The following is a 22,290-nucleotide window of genomic DNA, read 5'->3' on the forward strand; positions in this document are numbered from 1 at the left end:
ATGTGCTCAACTGACTATTTCTCAGTCTTTTTTCTTCCTTCCTTCACCAGCTCCAGTCAATAGCAGCAGTGATGGAACTTGTGCCTGCTACTTGTTGACTAAAGCAGTCTCCAGTTTTCCTTAGCTTAGAGCACGAGTGTCAAACTTGCGACGTCACGTGACGTGTCACGACGTATCATGATTTTTTCCCCATTGCCGGCAATGGGGTAGGCGCAGTTGTAGCGTGATGCATCCAGCCCACGGGCCGGCAGTTTGCCCCCCCTGGCTTAGAGGATTTTTTAAGTTAATCATTAATGTTAGAACAGTTAAGAATGTGGTACAAAACCAATTTTGGTCTCAAACTCAAAGCAAAGTTCTAGACTCAAAAACACTGCATAGTTATTCCAAACTTTTGCACATCCTTGGTTTGAAGCACTTACATTCCGGGTCTCAATTTTTAAGAGTAGTTCCTAGATTAATATTGAAAAATTAAACATCTTATACCTCCAAACCCAAGGGGTCTTAGCTTCCAATCCATGGAACCCTTGGGAAATATTTCTCCAGGTTTTGAATGGTGTGGATGGTACAAAAAGATTAAGATCCCCTGTTCTTACCTAAGGCAACAATTTCAGGCCATACTAGCTTTCAGTTGGGTTTCTTGCTTATAGAAACCTTCCTCTGTTATTCTGTAAACAGGAAACACAAACTGAAATCTCCCTTTCATCACTTCCATAAGATTTGAAAATCCTAGAAGAAAAGGAACAATTTCCCCATCCTAATCAATATCGTCCTGAAAGCATCAATTGTATATATATTTCGAAGAATTAGACTTATTTAAATCATAACTTTTTTGAGAGGATCGGCATTATTTATATTATATGTGAGATCAAAAGGATTTGTTTCACTTGTTCTATATTAGAAAGACATTCTGTCTAATAATTTAAAATTCATTAAAAATTAAGCTGCATCACTGTAGAACCATTTTGCTTACCCAAGTCATATGTTGTATGCTACAACACTTAGCATCTTCCTTCTTTGGTCATACTTCTTGGGCCTGCTGAGAGTTGTAGTTCTACAACAACTTGTATAGATGAAAACTGAATTTGGAGTTCCTTCACTAAGTGATTTACTTCTGAGATTGCAAATTTCATGTGCAGTTAATTCTCAGGTGGTGAAATACAAATCCTTGGGAAGAGACATAAGGGAGACCCTAGTAATAACAAATGATAAAGTAGCTAACAATACAGAATGATGTTCATGAAGTTTTTAAACTTGTAATTTTCTGCAGAAGAACATGTAAAGTTTATTTTTTTTAAACAGTGCTTTCACTTTCATTGTAGTTTGGAAGCATTGACCAGAAGTTAGCACTTGCAACGCGCATTCGTGGACATGTTCTCCCATTAGCTTTACAGATGTATGGGTGTCGAGTCATTCAGAAAGCTTTAGAGTCTATTTCACCTGACCAGCAGGTAATTGTAAGTTAGATCAATATTTTTGTACTTATATTTATAATCAAAATATAATCCCTTTTGATTAGTTCTGAAATATACTTATAACTTATTAGGTTATGATAGTAATCTAATTTTTAGTTTAAGAATACTCTGAATTCTGTTGACTTTATATAGGTTAGTTGGTTGATAGGTTGAATCCAGCAATGTGGATAGTTACTGCTTTCTTCTGAGTTATTGTTTTGACTCCTCAGTCTAGTCTTCAGCTCTGGGTTTTTCTGGTGGTCTCTCATCTGAATGCTAACCAGGACTAACCTACTTCACATTTTAATACCAGCAAACCTTTAGCTAGCTGCTACTGTTTTCCCGAAAATAAACCCAAGCTTGATTTTGGGGGGTGGATCTAATATAAGCCCTACCCCAAAAATAAGCCCTAGTTTTGGGTCGAGGCGCTTACCTAAAAATCAAGCTAGGGCAGGGAGTGGAGCTGCCCCCCACACCCACTTACCAGGCCTTCCATGAATCGACACCTGCCTCTCCTTCCTGGCCTACTACTTCTGCGGCATCCCCTGGCCAGTATTTCTCAGTCAGAAGGCCTCTGAGGGTGAAATGCAGGCCAGAGCTTCCATTCTCAGCTGCAGAATGATGCTGCTCCTTCGGCTGCAGAAGAAGTAGGCCGGCTGAGTGGGGCTGTCGGTGACACTGCTGTGAGGTGAGTGGAAAAGACACCCCTGAAAATAATACCTGGTGCCTCTTTTGGAGGCGAAAAAAAAATAAGACCAGGGGGAAACATGGTACGGACAATTATTTTTTTTAATTTATATCTAGACAATTGTTTATAGAAGTATTTTGTGTGAGGAACATCAATTAAAGACACGTATAACTTGATCTCTCATGTTATTTCCCTGTAGAATGAAATGGTAAAGGAACTAGATGGTCATGTCCTAAAATGTGTTAAGGATCAAAACGGAAATCATGTGGTACAAAAATGTATAGAATGTGTTCAGCCACAATCACTCCAATTTATTATTGATGCTTTCAAAGGACAGGTAATTTTTAATTTATTATTTTGTGAATGAAGAATGACTTCCATAATTCATAATTTAGGCAAATGCTAACTGCAAGCATACAACTTCAGCTTTGGACTTGTATTGTACAGTATAGCCTTTTATTCCAGAAGAGATTTTTACTTGGTGCCTGTATTGTAATTCTTCCTGCATATACTGAAAGTAGTTTAGTGTTGTTTAGTTTATTCAGTTTACAGTTATAGATATTTATGAAATACAAATTTCAAAACTTTCAATATTCCCGTTGCTTTTGACTTATCACTCAAAGATTTTTCTAGGAGCTGCTATGGTCCATTTGATGCTTTAGCTTTGTATGTACTACTGCAGTATGCAGAACTTCCTATTAGGGCTGGGAGATGGAATGTTCCATTCCTGGATTGAGTAAATTTCTAATTACTATTTGTGCAGGTGCATATAACAATATTTTCCTTTTTAGCATGTTGCTTTTATCAAGGTGAACTGTAAAATAACTATCCAAAATGCATTGGAGAACAAAGACAGATATTCAGAGTAGTCACTCTTATTTTCTTTTTGAAATGAAATAGACTACCTCAGATATTAGTAAATACATTCCCTTGGAGCTGTAAAATTAAAATATTCCCATAATCTGACATAAATAAGGATGGGGATCATTCTAAAGGGTTCACACAGGTATGAGATATTATATTCTTATGAATAAAATCTTGTTATTTTAAGGTTTTTGTGCTTTCAACTCACCCTTATGGCTGCAGAGTAATTCAACGTATTCTTGAGCATTGTACTGCCGAACAGACCTTGCCCATTTTGGAAGAATTGCATCAACACACAGAACAGCTTGTACAGGTTGGTAGTGTACTAAAATGCCAAGATGAACATAAACTATTCAAAATCATTATATGTAGATACTATTGGAGAAAATGAAAATTGAATTAAGTTGGGTATAATTTAACCATACTAATTATATATTATATTATTTAATTAGGCAGGATTATGAATGTAAGCATGTGGCTAGAATGCGATCAGAGCTAAAACTAAGTTTCTAAGCCAAACAAAAATATGCTGTGTTGTTATTTCATGATTAGTGTATGGAGACCATTAGGAAACAAAGGCAATGTGCAGCCCACAAAATAAAACCTGTATTTAATCTCTTGGTTTGTAAGAAACAGAGTCTCAGTGGCTCAAAGTAAGCCATATGCAACGTTTCCTGGACCAGAATTCTTGACCACAGTATTCTACCCTCTAATAACCTCCAAGTTAAACTACCGCAGAAAGCTTTATGTGGACCTTTAAAAACCCACAAAAGCAGCAGCTGGCGCCAAAAAAAAGACCATTTTTTACTGATCTTGAATGAATTGTGCTCTTACAATCTCTTACTGATTGTATTACATTTAAGGCCCTGTATGTTAATTAATACTTGAAGAAGCATTTTCTTAGTATGCACCTGGCCAAACATTAAGATTTGCAGGGGGGAGGGGCTCTCTTTACTGGTTCACAGCTGCAAAAGGTAATTAGTCTCCCTTATGTACTCAAGCTTTAGAATGCCCTTTCCTTAAAGACCAAACAAATGCTAACGTTTTTTAATGTCAGGTGAAGACCTAGCTTTTTATTGATTTATATGGGCCTTTGCTGCAAACTCCCTGTGCTTCATTGCTCCATAATACTAATGCCTGTCCCTACTAGGATTCCAAGCAGAAAAGATGTTTTACAAGCTGGACATGCTTGCTGAATCTGTCAGTGCTTCTAGGGAACAATCCTAGGAGATCTGTCTGTCTGTCTGTCTGTCTGTCTGTCTGTCTGTCTGTCTCTCTCTCTCTCTCTCTCTCTCTCTCTCTCTCTCTCTCTCTCTCTCTCTCTCTCTGTGTGTGTGTGTGTGTGTGTGTGTGTGTGTATGTGTATTGACAAGTGCAGGAAATACAATTCCACCAAAGGGAGATGTCCCATTTTGGATCTGGATTAATTGCACATCCTTAATCTCTAAGTGGTTCCGATTTATGGTAGATGTGATTTGCCAGGGTGATTGCCTCTCTCCTGCATCTCCTCTAGGCCAAAGGAGAGCTAAAAGGAATCGCAAAGCATGCTACCTTTGAATTCCTCCCTCCATGTTTTATACCTGGGCTTCAGAAGAACAAAACCATCCTATAAAAGTGTTCCTTCCTCTCCCCCCCCCCAGAACGCACTGTTCCAATCTGCCTTTTCCCAGCCTGGGCCCATGGACCAAATGAGCAGGGCCAGGCAGCTTGTGTCCGTAAAAGGGAGTCTGGTGTATCTTGGAGCTTTCCACGGGAGGAACTAGTCAGCACAGCAGGTTGTTCTTGCTGGGAAAGAAGAATGGGAAAGAGCTCGTTTGGGGCTGTTGTTGGGGCAAAGAGTGATCAAGGAACAACTCTGACTGGCATAGCAATCGAAAGGTGAATGGGATGGAAAGAAAGCCTGCACCTTTTAACTGTTGACTCTAGTGGCAAATGGCGGGGAACTTTGACCAGATGCACATTATAGAAGTAGAAGAGGGATAAATGTTTTCCTCCCAAAACTATGTACCTTTTGTATCAATTTTTGAAACTGCTTTGGTATTGTAGTTCTTGAGCTAATGAAAAAAAAATCTTCACATATCACCTCAGTTATCTCACCCTGCTTATACAAAAATTAATGTTTAAAATAATTCAGAAGCAATATAATGGCACATTGCTTCTTTTTCCAGCAAAGGTGACTGGAATATGTGAACTTGGAGGGCACAGAAAGTGGAGCAATTTGTATAATTGTGTAAATGGTGCCTCATGAGTAACCCATGCTTAGTTGATCTTGTCATTTAGCATATTAGACAGATATGCCCAGGCCATTGAAATAGTGTGCCCTCTTTCTGTTTGTTTTGGCTTATATTTGTCTTGGACATGGCCATTTGGCTCATATATCTTACATTTTTAATGCCGAAGCATTTTCCTGCAATGATTAATCACCTCTTTGACTTTAACATTTTAAAAACTAATGATAAGATGCTGTTAACTAATTTTAGGATCAGTATGGAAACTACGTGATACAGCATGTTCTGGAACATGGCCGCCCTGAAGACAAGAGTAAGATTGTTACTGAAATCAGAGGGAAAGTTCTGACTTTAAGTCAGCATAAATTTGCCAGGTATGGTAAATAACAAATTCCTAATTGCACTGGCCTTGGCTGGTTGGATATTTTAAAAAAGTAGTAGCTGAGTTAATCCTTGAAGAAAAAAATACATTTGAAGTTGGTAATATTTATATTAGGAACAGCCCTAAGCAAAATGGTACTCAAAGAAGTGTAAACCTTTATATTCTCCACACTTCTGCTAGGAAGGTACCTTCCCCCCCCCCCCCCCAAAAAAAAGCAAGAAGTGGAAAGAAGCCAAAAAATCTAAATGTTTTTAGCCAGATATTTTAGTTGTGCGTTTAAAGTTAAAAGTCAGCAACAAGATGGAGATTATAGGCTAAATGCACAAATCAGTAAGTGTTGAAGTAAGATAATAAGAATGCTGGCTGATAGTGACATGATTGAAACCAGAAATGAAAACATAGGACAGCTGGTTCCGAGTTTTCCAAGTTAGTTTGTGTACAGCTGTATAATACACATAAATGTATTTATAAATATAATGTGGAAGAAGATTTCTATTTGCATAATAGGAATGTCCCATCCTCCACTCCCTTCCCCACCAGTCTTCTATTCCCTGTACCACCCAAAATCTGAACAAAATGTTCAGGAACTACTCAGAGTACACTTTGTGGAAAAAAGGCCAAAGAGCTAAATTGTTGTAGGAGTTCTCAAATATATTGTATATTAATGATGTAGAGAATGCAGCTGATTTTAACACCTTGGTTCCCTCACCTGCCCCACATTCTTTCAGAAATAGGGAAAAAAGAATGCGAACGGTTGGGAGGGGGGGAACGCAGAAAGCTAACAGTTTCCTGTAGAGATTAAGGCAACAGGCTAGAAACCAGGAGACTGTAAGTTCCAGTCCCGCCTTAGGCATGAAAGCTGACAGGGTGACCTTGGGCCAGTCACACACTCCCAGCCCAGCTCCCCTCACAGAGTTGTGGTTGTGGGGAAAATAGGAGGAGGAAGGTGGGTTGGATATGTTCACTGCCTTGAGTTGTGTGTAAAAGTGGGAAATAAGTGAAACGGTGAAATATTTTAAAATTTTGATCAGGAAGTTTGTTACCAATGCAATGATGTGGAGGAAGTCTATTCATTTTGCTGAGGATAGTTCTTTTGCCATTAAAAATACAAAAATTGTTCACAAGAGCTTTTGATCTCCATTCTGTAATCCAATAGATTCCAAGTTTTCCTGATGAAGGGCAAGATTCTTAATTTTTCAGATGAAAATGGGGCGGGAGGTATTATTTGTTTACTTTTGTGCAAGTAGAGAGGAATTCTCAATTTACTTGCATAGCAAAGAAACTAATATGCATTTCAGCATAGTTTTTGGATTTCAAATGGAACCTAAGCAATTACCCAAGGAAAGGGTTAAAGGAAGCTCATATGAATTGCAGTTAGTATGAGGGCAGTAATTTTGTTGTGTTGACAGAGAGTTCAGGTGAAATCTCTTGTTTATTTCTATTGTTCAATCTCATAATGTTTATAGCAACGTGGTGGAAAAATGTGTGACTCATGCATCTCGTGCTGAAAGAGCTTTGCTGATTGATGAAGTATGTTGCCAGAATGATGGTCCTCACAGTGCCTTATACACCATGATGAAGGACCAATATGCAAACTACGTTGTTCAGAAGATGATTGACATGGCAGAACCTGCTCAGCGTAAGATTATAATGCACAAAGTAAGAATGAAATCTTTCAGTTGTTCTGCTTAAGAATTACTTCCATCAGCAGATCAAGGAAAGAACAATTCCTCATTCCCTTTTCCATGTTATCACCCAAATAGATTTGAAGGGAGTACTGTACGTGTTGTCACAGGAGCTGGCTTTTTCCTGTGAATTTATTGCAAAAATTTAAAAAAGTCTTCACATAAAAATTAAATACTTTCCAATATTTGTAATTAGACTTGATGCCATTATGTCTGCCACTCATCTCCTGTAATGCCACTTTTAATTTCTCATTTTGTATAATTTAATAGCCCATATTAGTTTTATGAAAAATGAGATAATTTTAATTTTTTATTTTAGTCTTCCAAATTTCTCTCTGAAATCTTCTCTGTTTATATAAACGTTAACAGAAACAAACTTTAATTACCAATAGCATTCCTTATAAAATTTCAAATATTATAGTGTTCAATTAAAAATTACAGTGAGGAAGAACAATTAACTGCTTTTAAAAAACCTAAATTTTATCTTCACCAAAATGTAATCTTGGCTTGAATCCATGCACACCCTTCTGCAGTCAAAAGTTATATCTTCTTGCACAAGGTGGTCTTTTATCATTGCTCATTTTTTGCTGGAGGCCTCTGAATCATCTATCTCTTGTAGTGACAGATGGGAAAGAAAGTAAGAAATTTGTATTCAACCAGTTTGGTCTACATTGGGTGCTAGGAATATTTGGCCCGGGAGCTTGAGTACAGACCTTTTAGGGCTGAAATTTTGAGTGTTGAGTGGCACCCTTATAATTGTTATCTTTTTTAAAAATGTGATAAATACTATTGTTGGAAATTTTAGAGCGCAGTCCTGGGTTCTACAGGAGAAAAGCAGGGTGCATGTAGCCCATTTGTTTCTCCACCTTCCTGTAGATCCAGTACACAAAGGGCTGCACAAAACTTTGATTCTGTGATTCAGTTCAGTATTGCTTAATTGAATCTCTGGAATCAAATCCCAAAATCAGATTGGCTGCCAAATCAATTCAGAAAATCAAACACCCAATTTCACGCACTGAATTGTAAAATCAAGAATTAATTTGTTTTTTGAATCAGTTTGAATCAGATTAGAACTAATCTACACACCTCTACTGCTTAACTGCTAGCTAAATGAACATTATCAAATCTTTAACCTAGAACATCTCAGTTTAATAAAATAAATAAATGGCTATCCCATGTTATGAAAGTATCATTAACTTTGGGGTAGCATGATTCATTTGTGGATAAAAATAATTGCCATGCTTTAATGTAAATCTGTTCTTGAATTCAGCGTTTTAAGTTCATAATTTTTTTCTGTCTGCACATTATTTCTTTGTCAGATATATTGTCATACACATAAAATATGGTATTTCTGTTCGACTGTGTTCTAGTTTACAACTTCGTATCTGTTAAAATAACAAATTGCCATTGGGCTCTCTGTGATCCAGAAAAGTTTGGTCCGTTTTATTGTTTCTTCACTTCTATGTTTTACATACAATATCCCTACTTGAGCATATTGAACCTGTTCCCATGCAACCCAGAAATAGGAGAAAACTCTAGTTAATAGGCATTACAAAGCCTATTGCATTTGTATGCACACTGATATAGCACTTTTACTCACAGTTGGTTCTTAATTGGGGTCTTAACATTGTTCACAAATATTCATGGTCACATATATTAAGAAAAGATATCTTGAACATTTAGTGAAAGATATGTTATATTTGTCTTTATCCTTCTAACTTTACTCTTCGAAATGGCAATTTTGATGATGGGAGTGTTTAATGGTCCCAATTTCTTGCTTCCAGATTCGACCCCATATTACAACCTTGCGTAAATACACCTATGGGAAGCATATCCTTGCAAAGCTGGAAAAGTATTACCTGAAGAACAATGCTGATCTGGGGCCAGTTGGAGGACCACCAAATGGGATGCTTTGAAGATAGGTTTAAGGAGCAGTCAAAAAGATTAATTGTATTGTGAATTATCAAAACACCCAACTTAACTAAAATTTTGTGATTTTTTTAAAAATATATTTATTGACTTCATCCATTTGTAAAAATTTTATTCATGTGTATATTTTTGGGGAATGAATTACAACATATTGCCATTTCTTAACAGAGACCTATCAGATTGCAAGGCTTACAAAGCACAGAATGCCTGTAAATGATGTAACTATCAGAATAGCTCTCCCATTTTGTAAATTTTTACCTTGTAAAGTCACTGAATAAAATAGTTTTTAAAGGGAAAAAGTACAGTATTCTTTTAATATACTGACTTACAGTCTGGTAGGTCTGTCCACCATCATTGCACAACATGTTTATATAATTGTATATAGAATTAGTTTTCATTTTTCCCCTTTGTGTGGAATCTTTTTTATAACAGTTGAAAATGAAGCAATTGCATAATTATTATTTAACATGATACAGAAAGTTAAGTTCTGTATTTTGGTGGTTCACAATTTTATAGTCTCAAAAGCAATCAGGGTACTGCAAATATCAGTAAAGAAGTTGTAAAATGTGAACACTGATGAGTAGTTTCCACCTTTTACTCTGGAAATAATTTTTTTAAAAAACAGTGCCCTTTTCTCTGGCTGTATATAATTTAATATTTAACTAATGGTGCAAGAATAGGGTATAAAATCAAAGTAGTACTTCTATCCAGCAATGTACTGTCTGGGAAAGAGTGAATTCAATAAATAAATAGGCAGACAGTTGGTGTAAGGTGTGTGTTTTGCTTTGCATATACAATTGTAAGATGGGATTTGAACATTGAGCATATGCTTGAAGTAGTAGATGAAATTGTAGGCAATTAATGGAGGAAAGAGCCTACTTAAATTTGATAGCGCAACATCTAAAGCATGATTAAATATTCAGATAGATTTTTTTTGCTTCCTTATAAATATAAGCATTATATAAGTATAGTTAATAGATGTAAGTTTACCGTTTGTAAACAGATTCCTTGTTTTCAATGTTTTAAAAGCCTTGCTAATTAAGTAGTGATGCTTACTTTGGTTGTACAGATGTACATTTGTAAACCTTCATGCTGTAAATGTAATTTGTTTTACCCCTTTTGGGAAGAAAATTTGCATTTTAGTGTATATTCATATCCCTGCCCCTCTACCCTGACATAGTGTTGTATAATGTAAATTTATTTCGGCAAATCAAGACTGATTTTTTAAAAATTCTATCTTTATATGGTTTCAGAGATATGATTCAGCTTTCTTTGATCTGTTACAAAAATCTTTGTTTATTACATAACTGTTCTGTTAATATGGACATTTTGGAAACTTAAATCAGTTTAAACATTAATAATAAAGATAATTAATGGACAGAAATACTGATGACAGAAACCAGTGCTTCTTCCATCTTAAATGTGGCACGATTTGTTTTTGTATAGAAGAATGCTGTATTTTTGAACAGCTTGTTTCATCCTAAAGCAAATATGTATGATACTGTCAATTTAAACACAACACTGTAACAGTAAGATAAAGGTGTACATTTACAAGCGGCCTTATGTACATTTCCCAGTTTACTTTTTAAGGCAAGAATTGTGACTATATGTGTATAATTAAAATCCTTTTTAATCCTTTGCCTTTGAAGATATTTTGGAAAGACATTTACTTTGTATATTCAGTTTCTGAAAGATAAAATGCATTGTATTTTGTTCAAGCTGGCATTTTGTATAAGCGCTTCTTCATTTTTTCTGACATAATAGAGGTGCTTTACCTCAGAATTATTGGAGGGAGTGACAGTTAACAGCATATGCAAAAGTTTTGGGGTAGAGGTCCCAGGAAATGGAAGAGAACAGTTTATCCCATCTTAATCGAAACATGCAAATACCTGCATACCATATAAAAATTAGTTTATTCCAGTGTTGATTTTTTTAAAAATACCAACCTAAAAACATGAACTCTATGGTAATTTCTGTTCACAATAGCTTTCTCTCCATTTACATAATTGTTAAATATGTAATAATTATATTTGCTATAGATCAATTTTCTGCTAGAAGTTGCAACTTGATAGTATTCTGAAATTTCAGTGAAATTTATCTTCTCATCCAAAGAATATGAGTTGAAGAGTTGGAAGAGCATAGATCTTTTGTACTCTGCTATATGTTAGATAGCCTAAATGTGTATAAAACGTAATTCAAATATAATTTACTGCTCCTCAATATATTGCAAGTCTATCCTATAACCTATTGGCTCGATGAAGTGATGTATTTATAATACAGTGAATACTGTTCTGCTAGCTGACTGAAATATATTTACACAGAAGTATGGAATAACAGGAATGATTTTCCTCAGCTAGTAGCTGGAAACAATCTTACATATGTTGAAAAAGTCTCTATTTCCCCCCTTCCCCCCAACTTCTTCGATATGTCCTTTGATGTAGATTTGTTTAGGTCTGCTCAGCATCTAGGCCGCTATTAGTTCATATTGAATGATGTAATGTTCATTTGTAACATGCTGTAAAGAAAAATGAAAATGAAAATGTGTAAGTTTATGCAGTATGTTGGTCTTATGTTCTTCTTTCCAAAAGGTCCACTGATTATATTAACTACTCTATTTTCTTTGGAAACTTAACTATACTAGGCCGAAATAAGGTGCATCAATTTTTTCTTTGTGGATTTTTTTATATTATTATGGTTGGTTGCACAATCAACCATATGCTTAGACTGGATTTGGCATTTTTGACCACGTGTTGAGTCCTTCCCAAGAACTGGAATAAGCAGATGTTGCTATTTAATAATATTAAAGGTATTGTATTAGTATGGTTGGTCATGCAGCCAGCCAGATGGTTAGACTGGACATTACATTGTTAATCCACTTACCAAGTTTTTATTATCAGTTCACAGCAGTCTGAAGTCACAGCTGCCCATTCTTTAGCTGATGTTGGCCTTCATACACATAGAGTTCTTCCCAAGAACCTAGGATGTCATAATCATAATGTATCAGCGTAGTATATCTGGGAATCCAAGTAGTGTGGCCTTTTGCAATTGACAAATGGAAATTTTGTCAATGCACTGATTTTCTAAGTGCTGTCAGATTTTTTTGTTATGGCACCCAGTGTGCCAATAACCACTAGGACCACCACTATTGCCAGTTTATGTCACTTCAATTTTAATTTTCAGATCTTGAAATTAATATTATTTAGTATAAACATGCCACCAATCAAAGTGCCAGTTATGCTTCAGTTATCTGTTAATTTCCCACTTGTTAAGCCACTTATAAAACAATCCCTTGCAACTGACCTTGGTAGCTGAAGATAATGGGAGTTGTTTAAAATGAACCTTTGTAGTAATATTTGATCCATGTGTTTTCTATAGAAGCTTCTATGTGTTCTTTTTATAAACTCAACTGGAAAGTACAGGACACCTGAGGTCCCAATATTTGTATATCCGAATTTGTATATCTGTCACACATATGTATATATTGGATAAAATATATTGTAACACCCATTGTCTAATTACTATTGTATAAATGAAAACATTCTTAATGATAATTAGATACTATATCTAAGCCAGTTTTTTACCTATGTATAAGAAAAGACTTTACTTTTTAAATTAATGTGCTTTTTTATAAATTAGAATTTACTTGAAGGATATCTGTTCTTTGAAATCTGACTTAGATGCATGAAACATCTTTTCCTCTATAAAATTGATGAAGAAATATTTCTGAGTGAATCTATTCAAGAGAAGTTATCCTTAGAAAATTTGAGAAACTTATGTTTTACACCAATCACAGAGCCCCTTAATCCTTAGAAGTGGCTTTGGAAGGACCCATGGAGCAGTAAACAAGAAGTCAGAAAAACATTGAATAAACAGAGTTCTCCTGTTTTTATTCTTCACAAGTCAGCTGAGCTGTGGATTTTCATCATCTTCCTAATTTTTTCAAAATTATTAGTTAGGTTTCCAGTTTACCCCTATTGAACTGAATGAGAAAATGAAAATAGCCATTAGTTAAGTTTAACTGGAATGCATTATTCTTGGCAACTTCTCAGATTGAGACGGGAAATAACTTAAGCTTTCTTTCTCAGTATCAGTAAATTCCAGGTATACTTACTTAGTCTTTCCTCAGCCCTCCATTTTTTTTATTTCCGTATGTATTTCTATATATGCCTTTGTCTTATAATCTCAAGCTGGCTTCATTTTGTCAGACGTTGTATGTTATCTGCAGATTGATCCCCATTTCATTATCAGAGAAAGGAACTGTTTGGACCACTAATTGTTTTATTTCAGCCAAGTGGTTATTGTTTCTGCTTTGCCTTTTCTCAAGGACCTAATAATTCTTAGGTTAGGTCACATTCTTGAATATCATCAATAACCTATTTTGTTTTAACTTATTTTGAAATAAATTCATGTTGTTGTTCTAAGCCAGCACATTAAGGCCTCCCTTGCAAACTGATACTGTCAAAATAAATGAATGCAAGAACTTGAAAAAGTCTTAATGTCTTCCAAATGAAATGGCAAGATATCAGTCCCATATGGCTGCTCTAGTCCATAACCATTATACATTTTTTTGGCTTTGTTTAATGTAAAAAAAGTTCTCCAGCCTGAGGCTTAGCACTTTGTATATATCTGGAATGTATAATTTATTACACAGCATTGAATTTCACTTAATTAGGCCCAGGCATTGCACCAGTGCTCTTATCCAGCACACTAATAGTCATGTGTCAAAATTTTCTTCTGCACTAGCAAAATATGGGAAATGGCCAATCATTATATTGGTATATAATATGTGATAAAAAAAACATTTGAGAATGTGAAGCTTGAACCAGGGTTGATATTTCAGTCTGGGTTTCCAGCTGTGTCGTAATTGATGGTGATGGTAGCTCTTTAGTTTTACTGTACCCTCTGTGTTACAGGGACCTATCCTTATCTTTTTCCTACTATCAGATAAGCTACAGCCTTTGAGATCTTACAATATGGGTTTGTGAGACAAAATATTTCTAAAATGTGGATACATTTGCCATTGTGCACTGCTGATTGAGAAAACATAATGACTGCAGAGGCCTACTTTTAAAAAATGGACATTGGAGTAAAATCCCCAACCTTTTGGGGCTCTGGGGTCCCCAAAGGAAGTAAAAATGGACCAAGGCAGGAGCAAGCAGCCCAGGTTGAGTAAGTGATACTCTTTTCTATAAGTTCCTTTCTTCAGCATTTTAAAAGTACTCTAAAATCAAAAGGTTTGTCAGCTAGATGTGTATACAACAATTCTCATTTTACTTTTTTAAATATTTTCTACCATAGATTCATAAGTAGTCATAATTTATTTGATTGACTGTTACAAATGGAAATGATAATTGCAGAACTCTAGTAGAGGCCATCTTGTCTATTATTTGCATGTGAAACCACTATGTAATATGCAGGACTATCAATTGGATTTGGATTTTATTTATTTTTAAAAAACGCTAGGTAACAATGGCCAACTATTATTTTACTATCAGCAGACAAACTGCATAGATTCCTGTACTATTACCACAGACTGAACTTGACTTAAAGGTGGCCACCTTTTAATAAATGAACCCAGAAATACTTCTCTCCAATTCTTAAATTCCAGCTAGTTAATATTTTACAAAACTCATGGTAGTAGAAACAGGAAGTCTGAATTTGCCTCAGGTAATCTTGCCATGTTCCTGGCTGTACAATAGTTACCTTTAGATAATGGTTCAGTTAGCTTTCAATTATCACCATTGAATACATATTAACAGTTTTCCCAGTTACTTAATCTGAATGATCAAATTTCCCTTGGACTTGTTTTAGCACATGCTGAAAAGTTTTCACTTCTGGGCAGAAGTAATGTGCACCAGATTGCAAATGTTGAAAAAAAAAGTGTACAATTCCAAAGCCCATTTATATAAGTGAAGTTAGGACCAAAGTTCTTTGAATCCAATTCCAGGACAAGAGAAAAATTAACATAAATGAGGGATTCTTTCACCCTGTCAGGCGCAAACAACCAGATGCACACATGCACAGTTCAGGCTAACTATTATGTTCAGTCTACAATACAGGAATCTCCCAAGAGTAGTTCCCAAGCCTTCTCTTGGGAACAAATAGATATGATTCCAAGGAACCTGGGGTCAGTCAGTCAGCTCTTTTGCACTTGGGCAGTGACTCCAGGCTATCTCCGCACCTAAGCCTTCCTCCCTCCAGGCTGGCTGTTTCCCAACACCAGTGGCGTAGCGTGGGTTGTCAGCACCCGGGGCAAGGCAAGTAATTTGCACCCCCTAACCTGCTGGGCGGCCGCTGCACTGTCCCTCCCCCAGATAGTCCCTCGCTCTCTCTCCGCACCGCACCACACGCCTGGCACCCCCCCTCCACAGTGGGCGGCGGCTCGGATCGGATTTGCACAGCCAGCACTGCAGTGAGAGAGAGAGAGTAAGCCAGGCAGGGGCAGAGAGCTGTGAGTGCGACTGTGCCCCCCCCGGTGTTGCGCCCAGTGCGGCCGGCCCCCCCTGCACCCCCCACGCTACGCCACTGCCCGACACATCCTTCTTATCAGCTAGAAAACAAAACTGAAGTGTGAATACCAAATAAGGGGATGTGCTCCCTGATTTCCTTCCAATTTCATTATTATTAATCAACCTCAGTAATGATAAGCTGCCTATATACTTCCTCATTATGCCTGTAAATGTTATTTATATTTTGCCCAAGAATTAACACCCCTTCACACACACAGCCCAACCCTTTGTGCTTTGCTTTCTCAGTCTCTGCCTTTTGGAACACCCCATCTTCGGAGAATATCTGGTCTCCACTCTGGCCACAGTTAAAAGAATTCTGAAAACTTGGCTCTTCCCCCAGGCCTCATGTAAGCACAAGTGTCAGGTCCTCGGTATTTCACTGTTCTCAAATATTTGATCCTTTCCCAGATATTTAGGGTTTTACTTGCTTTTATCACATGCCTCCCAGAGTTGTTATAGAGTAAGATGGCCTTATACATTTAATTAATAGAGTTCTTTAAAGAAAGCAAGAAAAGTCATACCGGATTAGGTCATCGGTCTGATACTCTGGTTAAAATGTTGGATGTGGTCAAGAAAAATCTTATAATGATCCCCTGATTCAATTGTGATTTGTCCAGCTGTTACCTCTCGGCTTAGTCTTCTTCAGAGGTTCATTGCACAGATAAAATTGAAGGGCGGATGATATGTGCTCTGTCTTAAGTTCTTGGAGGGTAGGTTTAATATAAATAGAAAAAACAAGGATGAGAAAAGAGATCACCACCTACTAATTGCTTTCAATGAGCCTGCAGGAGATTATCTCCTTTCAGAAGACCTCTCTAAGGGATTATCAGAATGTGGAAGCCCTCTTCTACTTTTTGGGGAACACTCTCAGGTTTCAGCCATTATTTATCTAGAAAACTGCACTTCCAATTGTTGGTTTACTTGCAGACCTGGATTAATCTGAATATCTCAATGTATCTGAACAGGATCTATTTTGGCTTTGATTGTAAGAATGAGCTTTTTTTTTTTGCATACTTGCAGGATTAACAAATGTCTCCAAAAGAAAAATACATGCTCTCTATTCTGTACCGCTGGTCACCAAATAAATTTAAAAAAATCTTACCCTTAAAAGTAATAACATTTCTCTGGTATAAATACTAGATGATATGTAAATATTTCTCCAGTGTACTGTAAAAGAATGGGAAGTAACTCTGCTACATCCAGAAGAGTTGGTTAAAAGTTCTAGTGATAGAACAGAAAGTGTGCTTTGTTTATCACAATGATAGTAGAGCATTGTTGAAATTTAACTCTTTAAAAGCAGGAAAGTTATAGGATATCCTTAGGCCTATCATATTTTCCCTGCAACAGTAGAGAGGGAAGGTAACTTCTCAGTGGTAAAATGTCTTTGGAACGTCATAAACAAGGTCTGCTAGGAAGTTTTCCCACATGATCCTGAAAGAATACATATTACTTTCTCTGCAATTCCAGGAGCACTTCAATATAGTTCCTTCCTCTGCTCCTTAACCCTCCTCTTTATGTTAAGGTCCCACCTGTAAATAAGGATATTCTTGGTTTATTGTCAGGATGCACAATGCTTTGAAGATATGCATTGCCTATGTACGGAGGTGTCCCTCAAAGAACTCAGAGATACCTTGGGCCTGTGGCAAGCTACCAAATGACTGCATGAAATTCATATTTTTAGAGGAGCCACCCAGAAAGAATTGGCTGCATGCTATCAGTTAGTGTGTACCACCCAAGAATATTGATTTTAGCTGATTCATATTATGCATATGTATTATTTGATATTTCATCACACTCATTTATCAGATGCAGGATCAACGTCTGTGAGATGTAAGCCTTTTAGATGATAGAAAATTGTGCTGGTAATAATTTGAAGGACTTGTTCAGACAAGTTAACATTCAAATCATCACCATTATTTATGCATATAAAGTAATAAATCGATTACATTGGTCAGCTTTTTAGGGTTAGGGGGGAAAAGGGCAAGGTTGTAATGATCACTATAACAGCAGCTATTCTCATATTTTATATCAAGCTATGCTTATTTCAAGTTGTGGAAAAAAATTAAAAAATATTTTATTGAAAATTTCAATAATAGTAAAAAGTACAAACTAAACTCAAAAAGAAGAGAAAGTAAAACAAGAATAAAGGGTGTACAAAAATTAATATATCCGTAAATCATTAACATTTCAGTTCCAATGTCACCAAAAAATTCATAAAGGGACCCCAGCTTCATAGTGGTGGAAGTCTTAATGGACTGCTTTGCATATCACATGAAAAGCTGGTTCTTCCTCCAAGTGATGGGCTTGGATCAGGGTTGTGTAGGAAGCTATTTACTCCGGTGCCTGGGGGTACTTTTGGTTTTACCCATCTTTTTATGGATCGTTTTGAGTGGCCTGGAGCCATTGTCTGAGACAGGTGGCCATACAAGTCTTCAAAATCAATGATTCAGTCACATCAATCCAAAGCCCTCCTGGACTGAGAAGTATTTGTTTGTTTGTTTGCTTGCTTGCTTGCTTGCTTGCTTGCTTGCTTGCTTGCTTGCTTGCTTGTTTTTAATCTTCTATGTCATCCATCTTGCAGAGGCATATAACCAGAATACAGGTGGTCCTCATTCAGCAAGTACTCATTTAGTGACTGCTCAAAGATATAATGGCATTAAATAAGGATACTTATGACTCTTCCTCATAGTTGTGGCTGTCACTGTGTCCCTTCTATCACATGATCGTGATTTGGGTACTTAGTAAGTGGTTCATAATTACAACGGTGGCAGCATCCCAAGTTCACATATCCGCCATTTGTGACCTTCCCTGCCAGCATCCAACAAGCAAAGTCAAGAATCCAGCAAGAGACTGCAGAAGGCAGTCATGGGACTATGGGGCACTTTGATTGTGCAGGATTCGCCTAACAATGGCAACGGAGACTTTGGCAACTGCTCTAAGTGGGCACAGCCACATGACATCGAGCTTTACGGCTTTAGTGATGGCTTAGTCGCCGGTGCCAAATGCCATCATTTAGAAAAAGAAAAATAGAAGATAAACATGCACACAATGAACACCTCTAACACCTGGGGATGAAGCCAGGTCTTCACACAGGCCTCTGGATCACACAGAGAGGCTGTTTCATCGGGTGGAGAAGATCAACATCTCAGAGAAGCAGTTAAAAGAGGTTTCAATGGCTAAAGATAACTTGGCTGTGACTATAGCCCAGATCTCCATGAGTGGGGTGGGGTGGGGTAGGAGCTACAAACAACTCCACCACCACAGTTTGTACCTCCAGGTACACAAGAACCAGCTCTACTGTATGATGAAAAGTTTACCCATAAAGTTGACTAGGGGAACTGAATGTCAATTCCGCCGTCATATGAATCAGAAAACCCACTTCTCCACCCCCGTGGGATGATTGGAAACTCTGATGACAAACAGAAAAAAAATTCCCCCAGTGGATGCAGTTATATGGATGATAGAACAATGATTAACCTTATCGTTTCAGTAATGAACATTTAATATTTTCTTACTTACACTTGCCCCAGATTTTGTTTTCCCATCTCTTCCATCAGTCCATTATTTATTAACTACATCCTGGATTCTTTTATACCACTACATTTTTGTTTCGTTTGGGGGGGGGTCGTGTTTGGCTCGGGGTAGTTTAAAGCTATTCCCTGTATTGCTTCTGTTAACAAGATCTTTGATTGGGTTATATGGTTGGTGGGGGGGGAGAATTAGATTTATAGGTTCTTTCCCTTTAAAAGCAGTTTCTTTATCCTTGCAAATTCCTGGGTGCCTTGCATTCAGTAGGGAAAGCAGCAGGCAGCAGATGGCAGCACCTAGCTGTACTTGCTTGATTTTGAAATTCTAGGCAAGGCCCAACCTGATCCACAGGGCCCTGCATAAGCCTTGAAATGATTCAGGAATTCATCTGACCTCAGGAAAACACCAACTGAAATGGAATTTCTGCTGCTCAACACTGTCTGTACAGCCAAGATACTGCAAGGGACTGGACAAATGTACCACCCTTACTGACAACAGGAGGAAAATAGTGAAGGCTGAAGATGCCCTATGGCAGAGGACTCTAAACTTTTGGGCACCAGGGATTGGTTACATGGAGAGAGGATTTTCTGTGGACCAGAGGGGGCATGGTTTTGTGTGCTGCCTGCACCCCATGGATGTGGTTTTCCTTGTTTGTGTGGACCAGTTGCTGGCATGCCATAGCCCAGTACTGGTCCACAGATCGGGTTGGGGACCCCTGCCCTATGGAAATAACATCAAGAGTCTGGATGAAGACAATCGCTACATATAACTGGGCATCCTTCTTCAAGCTGATACCATCAAACATACTGAAGCAAAGAAAAAGGTCAGAAATGAATATATTGTGGGAATGAAGGAATCTTAAAAGTCCAAAGTCAATTAATGAAATACTATCAAGGCAGTGAACACCGGAGCATTTCCAGTCATCCAGTAGAAGAATGGACTAGATTAGACGCAAGCAGAACCAAAAGCCAATCCACGCAGTGATGTCACAGACTCTATTTACCAAGGAAAATGGGTATGGATGGAATGTGTATGGAATGTGGTAAGTACACCAGAGATTTGAAGAAGAAGAAAATGGCATTGGAAGAATATCTGAAAGACAGTGAAGAAGATGCACAGAAACAAGTGTACCATGAAGGCTTACTGAGTCCTGGAGAGACCAACTGGCCTACAAACAAAAAGAGCAAACGAAGAAAAGATAAATGGAAAGCAAAATACTGTATGTCCAGTAAGTAAGAAAATAGCAGGTAAAGCAGATAAGAAGACCTAGCAGTGGCTAAGAGCAGGAAACTTGAAGAAAGAAATGGGGTAATTCTGGCTGCACAAGACCAAGACTTAAGAACAAATGCATACAAAGCCTAAATTGGGAAGACAGCAAGTGCTGCCTCTGCAAAGAAACTGAAGAAACAGTGGATCAGTTAGTTAGCTGCTACAAGAAGATCACCCAGACAGATTACAAATAAAACTATGACAAGGTAACAACAATAGTGTATTGGAATATCTGCAAGAAATACGACATGCCTGCAAGAACTGGTGGGAGCACAAAATAGACAAAGTAATTAAAAAAAAAGCTAAAGTGCTCTGAGAGTACAATTCAAACAAATAAGTACCTGCCACACAACACCCCAGGCTTAAAAGCAGCTTGGAACAACTTACATCCTGTAACAATACCTATAATATTATTAAACAACATCTGCCTATTCCAAGTCTTTGGGAAGGTTTGTTGGGTGGACAAAATCCAGAAATCCAAATCCTTGATAGGTGGACAAAATCCAAAATGCCAAATGCAGTCTAAACATCTGGCTGATCATGTGACCAACCACAGTAATAATAATATGGCTGCTTGAACAGTACTTTCAATAACATCAATGGATTTTTAAAATAGTAGCAAGTTTTTTCGGGTTTGCAAGACTAAGTTGGAGGCACCAAAACAACAATAACAACAACGAAAAGGAATTGGGAAGAGAGTTTTGTGGCATTCCTCATTAGGTTTCCTCCTTTGGCCACATGAAAAAAAACATGGATGTGTGGCTGAAGCCTTGCTAAACACTTGGAACACTAGTTATAATTGAACGAAGAGTGATACGATTGACTGTGGTGCTCATAAACTTTCAGTGTATTATTGACTTGGCACTCATTAATCTTGTGACATGTTGGTCACTTCTGAATAGTGGAAGGGCTTGGAGGAAAAGGAAAGGAGTGGCTTTAGCCTGTTGGACTATGATTTTGATTTGTCTTTCTGAAAATGAGATGCAGCAAGCCAGAAGTTGTTGTAGTGGTTTTAAATGAAAAATTAACCATATGGTTACTTATCCAATGAGTTTGCACAGCTCAAGACATGTTTTTGCTAGGACTTGGCAGTCTGCATCTTGGGGGCCATCCGGAGACCTTCATTTCTGCCTCTTTTGCCAGGCTGTGCTTCTTCAGACCCTATCCAGGCACAGAGAAGAGCTGTCATCCGACTTCATAGGGCACCTCCTGTTCTGGGGACAAGACCATTTATTCAGCAAAGAGCTTCTCCTTTTCCACTCCCTTCTCCTCCTCTGCAGATGGGAAGGGTGGGAAAAGGAACAAGTTGCAAGGCCTTTCCATGACAAGGAAAGACCAGCTGTTGATAACGGAGGCTTCCTCCCACCTGAGTTGCTATGCAGGAAGGACCAGGAGAGACAGGTCCAGACAAAAGCCCTAACAACTCTCCTGCTGGTTTCCTGGTGTCTGAATCAGCACTTATGCAAAAGGATGAATGAACTGGAACACAAACTGCTGCAGCAGTTACAATCCCTTTGAAGCTGCTGATCAAGTAGCTTATACCTAGGCTCAATCACAGTGGGGTGATATCAGAACAGGGTATGCCTTGGGGGTGGGGAGGACCAGTCTGGAGGCCAGAGATGCACCTAACAGGAAATGCAAGTCATGGCCATCCAGTTTGAGAGCCAGTTTGGCCTAGTGTTTAAGGCTCCAAGCTAGAAACCAGGGGTCTGTGAGTTCTAGTCCGGCTAGAAGAAGCATAGCCAGCTGCACCAACA

General features: G+C 37.7%; 1 protein-coding gene across 13 annotated transcripts in view; it reads left to right on the plus strand.

The window, feature by feature from the left end:
• PUM2 (pumilio RNA binding family member 2) overlaps nucleotides 1-10,950 on the plus strand; it is an 84,604-nt gene extending 73,654 nt beyond the window's left edge. For 9 of the 13 annotated variants that reach the window (XM_081316783.1, XM_081316784.1, XM_081316794.1 and 6 more), the window contains 6 exons: nucleotides 1,320-1,454; nucleotides 2,339-2,476; nucleotides 3,191-3,316; nucleotides 5,484-5,605; nucleotides 7,080-7,272; nucleotides 9,083-10,950. In XM_081316783.1, coding sequence (XP_081172909.1) covers nucleotides 1,320-1,454; nucleotides 2,339-2,476; nucleotides 3,191-3,316; nucleotides 5,484-5,605; nucleotides 7,080-7,272; nucleotides 9,083-9,214 — 846 coding nt within the window. In that variant the 3' untranslated portion in view covers nucleotides 9,215-10,950. The remainder of the gene's footprint in view (nucleotides 1-1,319; nucleotides 1,455-2,338; nucleotides 2,477-3,190; nucleotides 3,317-5,483; nucleotides 5,606-7,079; nucleotides 7,273-9,082) is intronic. The other 4 variants (XM_081316792.1, XM_081316795.1, XM_081316793.1 and 1 more) reach the window with 1 other exon arrangement.
• The last annotated feature ends 11,340 nt before the right edge of the window (nucleotides 10,951-22,290 follow it).

This window comes from Vipera berus (genome assembly GCF_964194415.1).
Source record: "Vipera berus genome assembly, chromosome: 1".
Taxonomy (NCBI): domain Eukaryota; kingdom Metazoa; phylum Chordata; class Lepidosauria; order Squamata; family Viperidae; genus Vipera; species Vipera berus.